Source organism: Apodemus sylvaticus, chromosome 6, assembly GCF_947179515.1.
Source record: "Apodemus sylvaticus chromosome 6, mApoSyl1.1, whole genome shotgun sequence".
NCBI classification, from domain to species: domain Eukaryota; kingdom Metazoa; phylum Chordata; class Mammalia; order Rodentia; family Muridae; genus Apodemus; species Apodemus sylvaticus.
The window spans coordinates 95,459,600-95,471,846 of NC_067477.1; the positions used below are offsets into that span (position 1 = coordinate 95,459,600).

Below are 12,247 nucleotides of genomic sequence, written 5' to 3' on the forward strand. Positions count from 1 at the left end.
CCATTAGCCAGGCAGCCCAGTCCCGCCTGTGGCCCGCAGCCCGAGGGAGCCCGTGGGTGTGCTGGGCGCCTCCTTGCACAGTTCTGCGTGTCCCGAGGCGAGCGAGCAGTGGCCATGGGCACGCGCGGGCCCTATGCGCTGGTGGACACCACACCGGCTAAGACCATCTTGGTGTACCGCAACGGGGACCAGTTCTATGTGGGTCGCAAGTTTGTGTTCTCCCGGCGTCGCGTAGCCAACTTCGAGGCCCTGCTGGAGCAGCTGACCGAGCAGGTGGAGGTGCCCTTCGGTGTGCGACGGCTCTACACGCCCACCTTCGGCCACCCGGTGCTCGGACTGGACTCGCTGCAGGCCGGTGGCAAGTACGTCGCTGCGGGCCGGGAGCGCTTCAAGAAGCTGGAGTAAGTGTAGTCTCTGAGATCTCTTCCTACTCAGGCCAATGCAGCAGTAACACCCCACCTAGCCCTCTGCACACAGCAAGGCTCACCCTGTCTCAGGGGCCAGCAAACCCCACTTGGGGCCTGGCAGCAGGAGCCATTGTCTCTAGGCCACACACAGAACGCGGGCTTCAGAGAATCCAACGGGGTGGCAAGGGGGTACAGATGCTTTTGCACTATCCAGGCACTTTCATGACTGTGACACAGATGCATGGTATTTGCGGGTGAGTTCAACACAGAGAAGCATCTGGGCGTCATTTTCTTCACCTCTTAGTTAATGACATGTGAAATTGGGCTCCTGTCTGCTGAATAAAACAAGAAACGCTTCTCCACTGGCACGGGTAAGGTGCATTAGGTTCTGTAACTGCTGAGCCACCGAGCAGTTAAAATTAATATTCCCCAGAGAGCAAGATTCGAATTGTGTGACTAGCAAACAACTGTAAGTAATTCTAGCTGTCCTGGAGTTTCTCCCCGTGGATGAAAGGTCTGTTTTCACAGAGCAGCTTGCAAAGAGATACAGTCCTGAATACGCTGTTTACATCAAATCTTCTGGGGCTTTCACAGCATCCATCCTTCTCTCCAGTCTTGTCATTCGTGCCAACGTCTGGGGGTGGTGGTGGTGAGGAGAGGGTGTGAGGCCTTGGCAAGAGATGGGAGAGATGCAGTTAAGGTCAGGCCCCCTCTGAGTGGGACTGAATCCAGGCATCCCCTCCTGAGGAACTTGGGGCAAACAAGGTCTGCGCTCAGAGTTCGTGTTCTCGTAAGTAAATAAGGCTGGTGAGAGTCCACCTTAGAGCAGCACAGAGGGGCTAAGACAATGTCCTCCTTCAAAGTGCCTGTGCCCAGGATCACTTTACGTCTTCCTCTCCCTCTGGAAACCCCAAGGGCATTCTCAGTGACCACCCAGCCCCAGCAGGCTTCTCGAACTCCACCCCCCGGCTTGCCGGATCTTGAGGGACTATGCTTTCTCTGGTCCGTGTGTTCTTGGGACTGTAACACTGAAGAACACATAGCACTTTGTGTTTTTGTGCCTTAATTTTTTGAATTATAATTTTTGCATTGTTGGAAAATATAATGGTAATTAATTGGTTGTCTCCTTTAGGGGGGCTACTGTTTATGAGAAAGTATGAAAACCAGGATTATCTTAGTTAGGGTTTCCATTGCTGTGAACAGACACCATGACCAGGGCAACTCTTATATAAAGGAGAACATTTAACTGGGGCTTGGTTACAGGTTCAGAGATTCAGTCCATTATCGTCATGGCAGGAAGCATGGCAGTGTCCTAGCAGGTATGGAGCTGGAGGAGCTGAGAGTTCTACATCTTATTCAGAAGGCAGCCAGAGGAAGACTGACTTCCAGGTAGCTAGGGTCTCAAAGCCCACCCCCAGAGTGACGCACTTCCTTCAGCAAGGCCACACCTCCCTGGGCCCAGCATATTCAAACTTCCACAAAGATCTTAGAACTGACTAACAACACTACCTTGGAAAAATGGAGTGTATGAGACTCTTAGGAAGGTTGATTGACAGGCCTGTGGATGGATGCAGTGAGGGCAGAATCTTAGGATGGGAAGAGCCACAGGCTGAGCGTTGCCTGGTCCACACAAGTTTCAAAGAGGGGAGTATGACCTTTACCTTTTTTTTCTTTTAAAAATTAATCAAACTATTTGATTCGATTAAAATTAAATTAACTAAATTAATTACATTTTTGATTATTTAAGTATAATTAATTAATTAGGTTTTTTTGAGTCAGAGTTTCTCTGTGTAACAGCTAGCTGTCCGGGAACTCGCTTTGTAGACCAGGCTGGCCTTGAACTCATAAGAGATCTGCCTGCCTCTGCTTCCTGAATCCTGGGATTAAAGGTGTAGATCACCATGCCAAGAGAGAGCTGGTTGAGAGGTTAAGAATACTTGCTTTTGCAGAGGATGCTGGTTCATTTTCCAGAACTTAAATGGTGGCTCACAACTACCTATAATTTCAATTCTGGTCTCTGAGGACACAGGACATGCATGTGGCACACATATATACATGCATACAAGCACTCATGTGTACACATAAGATAAATATAAATTACAATAGCCACCAGAAGGACTGAGGTCCTAGCCACCCTAGACAAGGATATACCATTCGGTTGGTGACTATATCTGTGGTTCCCCAATTGCTTCCTTGTGGAGATCCATCTTTTCTCTGCCTTGCCTGTAGGGGTCAGGCTTTGTGACCTGACTCTGTGGGAAACACATATTTCTTTTTCTTTCAACTCTAAGTTAATCCCTCTCTTCATGTGGTTAAAACTATAAAGATTGGCAACAATAAAAATGCATAGCATGTTTTATTATTTAAAACAAAGGAGACTTAAGATATGAATCTTCAGCTACTCTGTATTACCATTTAAAATGTACTTTATTCTGTGGGAACATAGGCACTATGAAAGTCCTAAGGGTTAACAGTTCTGGGAAAATGAGAACATCTCTGAAGCCCTGCGAATGAGTGCGGGGTTCTCATTTCAGAGACTGACTTAGACTAACATAGACTGGTAACGGGATCATAGGGTATTGCTGGGGCAGACCACACCATGTGTTTTTGGAAGGACTGTGGGAGGATTTTGGAACTTGGGGCAAGAAAAGGCATTGAATATACAAAGCTTGATGAACTGTTCTGTGGGAGCTTGGAAGATAACGTTGAGAGCAGTGCAGATGATGGAGGCCTGCCCTGTGACATTCCAGAGGGACGTTTGAGAGTCTCTTAAAGACTTGAAAGGGAATGCTTGCTATTTTGAATTGAGAATTGGTGGTTTTGCTTAGACCAGAAGCACTGAAGTAAAATCTTTGCTTTATTGGGATGATTGATGCTGTTTAGACCCCAACAGTTTTAGAAATGCTATCATCAGATGATTGCCAAGAACAGCAGCAGCTGTGGTGGACTGGAGCCCGCCTGAGCCTAAAAGACAGGCTGTGGGTATTACAGAGGACAGAGCCTGAGATGTGACCCAGGCCCTTTGGAGGAGTCAGAAGACCAAGAGTGAATCCTAGACATTGGTCACTGAGTGACCAATTTACACTGTTGAAGTTTGGTTTGCTTTGATCTGATTGTGACTGTGCCCTTGTTCTTCCCTCTTGAAGCAAGAAAGTGTTGAGCTTAATTTTGAGTTTTACAGGAGCCCACAATTTGAGAGACTGAATTTTTAAGACATATTTTGTTTTTTTAAATACATTGAATATTTTAAAGAGATTGAACTTTTAATGTGATTGAAGTTGTAAAGACTGTGGGACTTTTAAAGTTCTTTATGTCTTACGTTGTGATATTAATATTAACTTACAGATAAATGAGAAAGAATCCCTAATTACAAAGGGATGTGTTTGTGTGTCAAGTTGACAAGGGGTCGATTGTGCTGGCTAGTTTTATGTCTACTTGACACAAACTAGAGTCATCAGAGAGGAGGGAGCCTCAACTGAGAAAAATGCTTCCTCTGTGAAATCAGGCTGCAGGCAAACTTGTAGGGCCTTTTCTTAGTGACTGAGGGTGGAGGGTTCAGCCCATTGTGGATGGTACCATCCCTGGACTGTTGGTCCTGGGTTCTACAAGAAAGCAGACTGAGCAAGCCAGTAAGCAGCACCCCTCTGTGGCCTCTGCATCAGTACCTGCCTCAAGGTTCCTGCTCTGCTTGAGTTCCTGCCCTCACTGCTTTTGATGATGAATGCTATATGAAACTATGAGGGAAATCAGCCCTTTCTCAACTTCATTTTTCTTTTTTTGTCATGGTGTTTCATCACAGCAATGGTAACCCTAACTAAGACAGGAACATTAAGGAGCCCAGGATCCTGCTCCTTTAGTGACCTGTTTGAAATGATTACCTTCAACAGTCACATGTTAGGACCAGAGACAGGTTTCTGGCTTCAGGGCTGCATTTAAGGGAGGCTGGTATGTGAGGATGTCCTCTCAGCAGGACAGTCTTGTTTCCTGCTCTGAGCTTGCTCCCTGCTCCTTGATGAGTAGAGATGGCTGCAGTGCATGTGTGCTGGCAATCCCAGTCCTTGGGGGCCAGTGCTATGGATGTGACAAGTTCTAGCACATCCTGAACTACAGAGTCAAGACTCTCTCAAAATAATCGAAAACCAAACCAACCAACCAGCTAACCACCCACCCAACCAACTAAGCTTTATTCCCTTCACTAGAAAATCAGAAGGCTAATGAATTAGGTAATTACTTTTCTTTAAAATATTAAAAAGGAATTTATTTACTCTTTAAAAAATGTATATGCGTGTTTTGCCTGCATTTTATCTGTGTACCATGTGCATGCCAGGTGCCTGCAAAGACCAGAATAGAGTTCTTGGATCCTGTGGAACTGGAGTTACAGATGGTTGTGAGCTACCATGTGCGTGCTGAAAACTGAACCTGGTTCCTCTGGGAGGACTGTCAGTGCTCTTAACCACCAAGACATCGCTCCATCCTTAGAACATTATTTCTAAGTTATACATTAACTTAGAAATACATTCTAAGGAATACATTCATATGAAGGAAGGGTCATATCATTGGAAAGAGTTCCACAGGGCGAGGCCAGTTAACACAACTGGAGGTGTCCCACATCATGATGCCATCGAATGCTATGGTGGATTCATTTCTGACTTGGGGGTTGTCTGCCTCATTACTGATATTGGCTCCATTGGGTGGAGGGTACATGGGTCAGCATGAATATTGTCTTTCTAACTATGATTTCTTTTTCTTTTTTGCAGCTATATTCATATAGTTCCTAGAAAACCTTCAAAGATGAGAAAGTTGAAGGAAGTAAGTGAGACTAATAAGACGAACTGAATTAGGCCACTTTGGGAACAGTTTTTATCAACTCTTTTAAGTTTTTCATGAACCGCCATTTGGCTGTACTGGTTTTCCCATTTCCTGTTTCCTCTTTTGTTATATCTGTTCTAATTTACATTCCCCCCCCCCTGCTGAATAAGGAGGTGTCTCTTTGGGAGAACCTCTTTTATACCCCTTTTCTTTCCATGAAGAATATACTATCTCTTACCCAGGAATCTACCTCTGTGCTGGCTTGGTGACTGCTGACAGCGTCTCTGAGTTTTTGGGGCTCAGTGGGTCTGATGGCACATACCTCAAACCCCAGACCCTAGAAATAGAGGCAGGTGGATATCTGAGAGTTCCAAGTCAGCCAGGGCTACAGAGTGAGATTCTGTCTTAAGAAACAAACAACATCCCTTGGCAATGGGCAAAGAGATGCCTTATTGGTGGTGATGGTCTTATATCAATCAGGGGCAGAGCAGATGATAATCCTTTGTTTATCTTGCTTGATGCCTGGCTTGGTGGCCAATGGTGTTTTATGTGTAGGACTTGTAAAAATCAAATCCTATCAAATCAAATCAAACCAAATCCAATCCAATCCAATCCAATCCAATCCAATCCAATCCAATCCAATCCAATCCAATCCAATCCAATCCATTCAGCACAGTGCAGGAGGAGGGAGACAGATATAGGTCTGTATATTGCCATGCCACCCACAGACCTAGCCTCCAGTGCATGGCACAGGCAGGCCATAGACACCTGCTTACTGACATACTATACAGCATGGATGGAGGAGGTCACCCAGGGGCCAGTCAGTTATATGGCCAGCCTACAGCAGGAGCCACCACACTGCGAGTATGTGGAGGACAGATGGGAAGGAGAAGTGGAGCAGATTGAGCATTATGAAGAGAGATGGAACTAGATACTCAGGGGTAGAGAGGAGTAGCCTGTTGTGAGTGAGCAGCCCTGCCACCCAGGGCCATGATGAGGTCATAGCTAGAGCTGTCACTGAGGGCCATATCTGGCTCTGTGGCTACCCAGTGGCAGGGGTTGGTGTCGATATCTGTGACTTATATTACCACTAGACAACATGGGGATGTCCCTGGTCTGGGTGGCCTCTGGGGACCACCTGGATGCCAGGGGTTATGCATAGCTGGCCCTGCCCCCCACTGGTTGCAGAGCTCTGGAAAGCTGGCTCCATTTGTCATTGCTGGTAGCTCTAAAGAGAGCAGGCCCTCTGCTTTGCCCAGGCAGCACAGTGGAGCTGGCTCTGATGGTAGGGGTGTGGGTGAGCTGAGCCAGTCACTTGTCTGCCATGGGATGGCATGGGTACAGAGATGATGCTCCCTGACCCCCACCACCCTGACGATTGGGAAAGTTGCCTACAGGGTTGTGAGCTCAGGAGAATTAGCCCTACCCCTCCGCTAGCAGGCCCCGAGCCTTGTCTGGACAGTACAATAGAGCCAACTCTTGTGGTCTCACAGGGGATCAGGTGAACCAGCCCTGAGCAGTGTTGGAGAGCCAGCCCTGCCACTCATCTCTATGGAGGTGGTGTGGGTACAGGGTGATGCCTCCTCTCACTTGCCCATCACCACCTGTGGCAGTTGGGAGAGCTGGTCCTAGGGTCATGAGAGCAATGAGCTGACCCTGGCCTTCACTGGCTGCAGCACTCGGAGCACTGATGCCCTTGGGAGAGTGGGGCCCCATACCTGGACTGGGTAGCAGGGTATAGCTGGCTCTGGAGGCATGGGTGTGGTGGTGAGGGCATGAGAGCAGGAGAGCTAGCTAACCTACCCTCCTGGTCATGCTGGCATTGGTAGCCTAGCATGATCAGTGTTGGAGAGCTCACCTTAGTGAGCCAAAAGGAGAGCCAGTGGGCTGACCAGCTCAGCTGCTACCCAGGCTCAGATCCAGGGCTCTGAGATGACCTATATCACCTACAAACAGTTGGGATGTGTGAAAGGGCCAGTCTTGCTGATCTAAAGCTGCAGGATCTCCATGACACAGAGCAACAACAGGATGATTGGGAGGAGTCTAGATGAGGATCCAGCCAGAGATCTTGAACCAGACCAATGACTCATTGCCATGAACACTTAGAAGTGAAGATGTATGGGCAGAGGGATATCCTGTGACATGCCCCAGCTTCCAGGATGGGGTGTCTTCTGTGCTTTCTGTTTGTGTGTTTTTCATTGGGGGGGGGGCTACAAAGTCAAAGGGCAGATATGATGGCCTGGGGAGAAGAGCAGGACCGGGGCACATGATGCTGACTAGGCAGTCTATGACTCAGGTTGATGAGTTCCAGGTCCCAGCAAGAGAACCCTACCTTAAAAATCCAACGATAGGTAGTAGTCCTGGGGATGACACCTGAGGTTGACCTGCTTCCACATGTATGCACATACACACCTGTATACTTGAGCAGAACACATGTGCATGTACACACACACACACACACACACACACACATACACACAAGGTTGGGGCAGCAGGAGATGAGTTAGGGAGAGCTAGATGTGAACAGAGTAGCTAGGAATGGCTGTGGGACAAGGGTCCAGAAGCCCAGATAGGCTTTGAGAGCTGACAGAGGCGCTGGCGGTTTAGCAGGAGGAGCCAGGCATGGGAAGAGGTCAAACGCCCCTCACCTTCAACGTTGCACCATGGATCCTGCAGTTGTCATCTGTGATGAGGTATAGATTGGACATGTGTGGGGGTGGTCAGTAATTCTCCTAGGACAAAAATGAGACTGAGATGTCTAAATGGATTCACCTCTCCTCCCCTGTGTGTATTAGGGACTCACATGTTAATCTGAAGTAATTATTACAATAGGTAATACATTTCTACATAATGCCTTTTATAAAACACTCAATTATAAGAGTTCTGTAAGGTCTGTCATCTCCACTGTAAGAATTAGTGAACTGCTAATTGGAGAGGTTCCTCAGCTCTGCCTGCTGGAGCTGAGAACGGGGTCATCCAACTCTCAGCTTGCGATTTTCTTACCTGTGACTCTGTGAGATTTGTCCCATTTCTTCCTCCTGATCATGTCTCTGTTCTGGCCAGTGGTAGCCAGTGGGTACAGTAGATGTCAAAGCCTGTGTGCTCTTCCAGGCCCAGCATGCCACACTTCTACCCTTCTTCTAAATGCGGTTCTCAGTGTTCAGGGTCAGTACATTCCTGCATCTGTGTTGTGTGATGGGCTGTCCCTTACTTCCAAGTCTGTCTGTCACTGTTTGAAGTAAATTTATTAGTGGCTTTTTATTCCTCTTGAGATGTTCACACAAGCTTCTGATTTAGCAGACTGTGCTGTCTAGTGCTGAGGTGGGGACAGTTTGGGAGGGAGACATGTGAGGGTGTGGCAAGCCAATGAGTTCCCTTGCTGGACAGGCAGAGCAAAGAGGGGCTTGGGAACTGGTAGATTGAAGGTTTTAGTAGAGGCAAAGCCTCCAGCCCGGTCTCAAGACCCATATAGAAAGTGTGGGAGGGGGTGTTGGCCAGACCAAAGTTCTTTGGTGCCTCTAGGTAGATGTAGATCCGAAAGTGGAGGGTTTAGCAGCCCGAGAAGTAGGGGGCTTAGCAGATTAAGGAGTGGAAAAGAAACCATGTGGTACTGTGTGAGGTGTGAGGTATGAGGTACACAGGACAGTCCTGCAGAGACAGCACCTCATGCAGTGTGTAGTGTGACACAGGAAGTCCACCAGGCTTCATGAGGTGTTCATGAGGGATGGTCCCTCAGTGTCACCCTAGAGATAACTTTGAACTTTGGAGGATAGTAAGTATGAGGAAGAGGAGAGCCTGGATTATGCTCTTGCCAAGCCTGCAGCCTTGTGAGGTGTTTCAGGGAGGTGCAATGTTAGAGGCCTTACACTATAGATGGGCCTACCATGCTGGATGCTGGCCAATGGTAGCAGGTACAGGGAAGTGGGACTCAGGCAGGATTGACCCTATTGCCAAGTGAAGGAGGTGGAAGGCTTGTACCAGGCCACAGAACAGTTGTGAGGTGGCAAGAGAGGCAGAAGGTGTGACCCAGGTGAGAGGGCACAGGGGCAGGGGGTGAGATGTGAGGAAGGGCTCTACGCTGTTCACACGGTGGACTGAGGATCAGACCAGTGATTCTGGCAACTCATGATAGCATGGAGTGGTCCACGGGGTCTCTGGCCAGTCTGCTGCCCAGCACAGAGGCAGCTTCGACTCCCCACATCCTCTCCTTTGCTTCTCTGCATACTCCTGGCCAGAGGACTGGAAGAAGAGAGCATTTTTTCCTTGTGTTAGGGCCCCCAAAATTGCTTCCTATTTGAACATCCCGAGGTGAAGTCTTGAGAAGGTCCTCCACTTGCCTCTGCATGTTCATTCTTAGGATGGAGCTCTGCAGGCTTGGGTAATGTCCCACCTGGTGACCATACGCCACTCTGTAGTCTGAAAATGGAAGCCATCTTTGCCACTTCTCATCCTGTAATTTGTCCCGCAGATCATGGGGACACCTTGGCTACCAGTATGCATTTATTGGGTGCATCATTGGGTCTGTCCCTAGGATGAGCCACGTACCTGCCTCAACTATGTAACCCTTTCCCCTGACACTTTGGTGTCTTCCTCCAGTTCCCCAGCACTTGGAGTACATGACCTTCAGCCTCCATCACTCCCACACGGCATCTAATGGCTCCTAATGGAATGATGTTGGACCCCTGGTACACACCCACCTCTCTGAGACCCTGGGGACCGGTCCTTGGTGGTCTACAACCTTGGTGGTTTGGGGGGTTGTCCTTCCTGTTGGTACTGACTAGCGTTTGTGCATCTGAACTGAATTCTGAACCCTGTGGTTTTGTTTTGCAGATCAAGCCGGTGGTACATTGTGATATCAACGTGCCTTCCAGGTGGCAAACACAGAGCAGGACATCCCGATACATAAAGTGAGTTCAGTGTCGCGACTGCAAAACTGCAGCATGCCTTGTCTTCTTTGGGGCAGTGCTCTCCAGCTGGGCTACCTGTTCTCCGCTCATTCCCCACATCCTCTTCTGCTTCCTCTCATCCCCTGTCTCTCTGACTACATGCCACCTTCTCTGTGGTCAGCCCTCAAGTAGCCTTCTCTGAGGATGCTGTCCAGTCATCTGCAGTAGCTTCCCTGAGGTGAAAACACAGAGCTAGACAAGCTTTGCTACTCTATCCTATCTTCAAAGTCTCAAAGACTGTAAGTCCCTCACTTTCAGTTTCTAGAAGGGGTCATTTGGAAGCACAGGCCAGGGGTTCCCATAGTGCCCTTTGAAAGGCACAAGCCACCAGACAACCAGGATCTCAGCACTGGGAGCCTTTCTGGGAGCAGAAATGTGCAGAGAAAGATTAAGTACACAGTTTGTTTAAAACACAAACACTAAGAGCCTGGCAAGATAGTTCAGTGGATAGAGACACTTGACCACAGGTCTGACAACCTGAGTTCAACTCCTGCGTACTAAAAGGTGCCAGGAAAGAATTGACTTCTGAGAGGTTGTTCCCTGATCTCCACATTGTTTTTATGCTAACACATTCATATGCGCGTGTACAAATGCAAAATAAATTAAAAAACGTTTTGGGGCAAGGCTTCAGTGGGTGAGAGCTTGCTACTGAACTTGATAACTTCCATCCAATCCTTTGAACTCATATGGTGGAAGGAGAGAATTGACTCCTGCATGTTGCTTTCTGATCTCCACACAAATTCTGTGGCATGTGCAAGCGGACACATGTATATACAGGTTCAGGTGCACACATATGTGCATGCACACACACATGCATATACACTAAATACAATTTAAAAATACTCGAAAAGGCTGTGTGGTGGTGGTACACACCTGTAATCCCAGCACTCTGGGAGGCAGAGGCAGGCAGATTTCTGAATTCGAGGCCAGCCTGGTCTACAGAGTGAATTCCAGGATAGCCAGAGCTATACAGAGAAACCCTGTCTTGAAAATACCAAATCCAACCCCCGTCCCTAAAATACTCGAAAAGTATCCAGGCTTCTCTAAAACAATAGAAGTTCCATGGTTCTAAGTTTCGCAGACACCATCTTTGTAGATCACATCACACCTTTAGGAAACATAACTTGCTTGTGAGTCGTGGTTGATGAAGATGCACATTTCTGTAGCTACAGCTTTGGGGTCATGGCCCAGTATATCAGTAATTCTTGCAGAAGATGTATTTCACTTCTTGATTGGAGTGCTGTGAAGTTCCACTAGATGGACCCAAATAACCATCTAAATGCAGTGTTCTTCCATCACAGAAAAGCCGAACATGTTGACTTGGAGAACTATGTGTGCGAAAGTTAGGGATTCTGTGTCAGCCATCCAGGATAGGAAGGACTCTGACCTTTCCTTGCAATGGAATGAATGTGGCAGGCATGACTTGTGGAGTATGACTTTTGTTTTGTAGAAAGAAAGCTTGGAACTCCTTGGTGGGACACAGGGACACCACATAGACAGTTGTGATCATAGAAGTGTAAAGTCTTTTATGTTGAAGTTGAAGGTTGAGGTTCAGAGTCATGGGACCTCTTCCTGGTCTTTGAGATCACCACTCTGTAAGGACATCTCCCACCTCTGCTGCTCTGTGGTGGGCCATCACTCTCAGTTGACGTTATGTGGAGAAGTAAAAAAAAGTTTCTTAGGAGTAAGCTGGCCAAAAAGTTTCTAAATCCTTTGAGTGGTTTCCCAGGGACTCTTTATTCCCCATAGGAGAGTGTTTTAGGCCAAGGAGGTGAGGTCATTAGAACTGGGGGATAGCACACAGATATTTGGTCTGTTGGTGAGCAGAGTAAGGCAGGGACAAAAGTGGCAGTTAAGACCATGTTCCTGATTGTGAGTAGAAGCTGACTGTCAGCATCATGTCTGCTGCAAGCTCTCAGGGCAGCCATCTGCCTGGCCCATTGCTAGCTGCCCAAGGCTCTTGGTAGAGCTTCAGGCTGAAAGACCCACCTGGATGCTCTGCCCATCCCAGCAGTCCTTCAATTTTTAGTTGTGAGGCATGGATCTGAAGTTTAACATCACTGTATGCAATGAGTATTTGATGGT

General features: G+C 47.8%; 1 protein-coding gene and 1 non-coding gene across 4 annotated transcripts in view; both read left to right on the forward strand.

The window, feature by feature from the left end:
• The first annotated feature begins 114 nt into the window (after positions 1 to 114).
• Positions 115 to 12,247, forward strand: part of Dcdc2c (doublecortin domain containing 2C) — a 36,909-nt gene continuing 24,776 nt past the window's right edge. For all 3 annotated transcript variants that reach the window (XM_052184752.1, XM_052184753.1, XM_052184754.1), the window contains exons 1-3: positions 115 to 401; positions 5,165 to 5,216; positions 10,047 to 10,123. In XM_052184752.1, the coding sequence (XP_052040712.1) occupies positions 115 to 401; positions 5,165 to 5,216; positions 10,047 to 10,123 (416 nt within the window). The remainder of the gene's footprint in view (positions 402 to 5,164; positions 5,217 to 10,046; positions 10,124 to 12,247) is intronic.
• Positions 5,638 to 5,780, forward strand: LOC127688213 (small nucleolar RNA SNORA48). Its single transcript, XR_007978624.1, has one exon. It is a non-coding gene; the product is annotated as a small nucleolar RNA SNORA48 (small nucleolar RNA).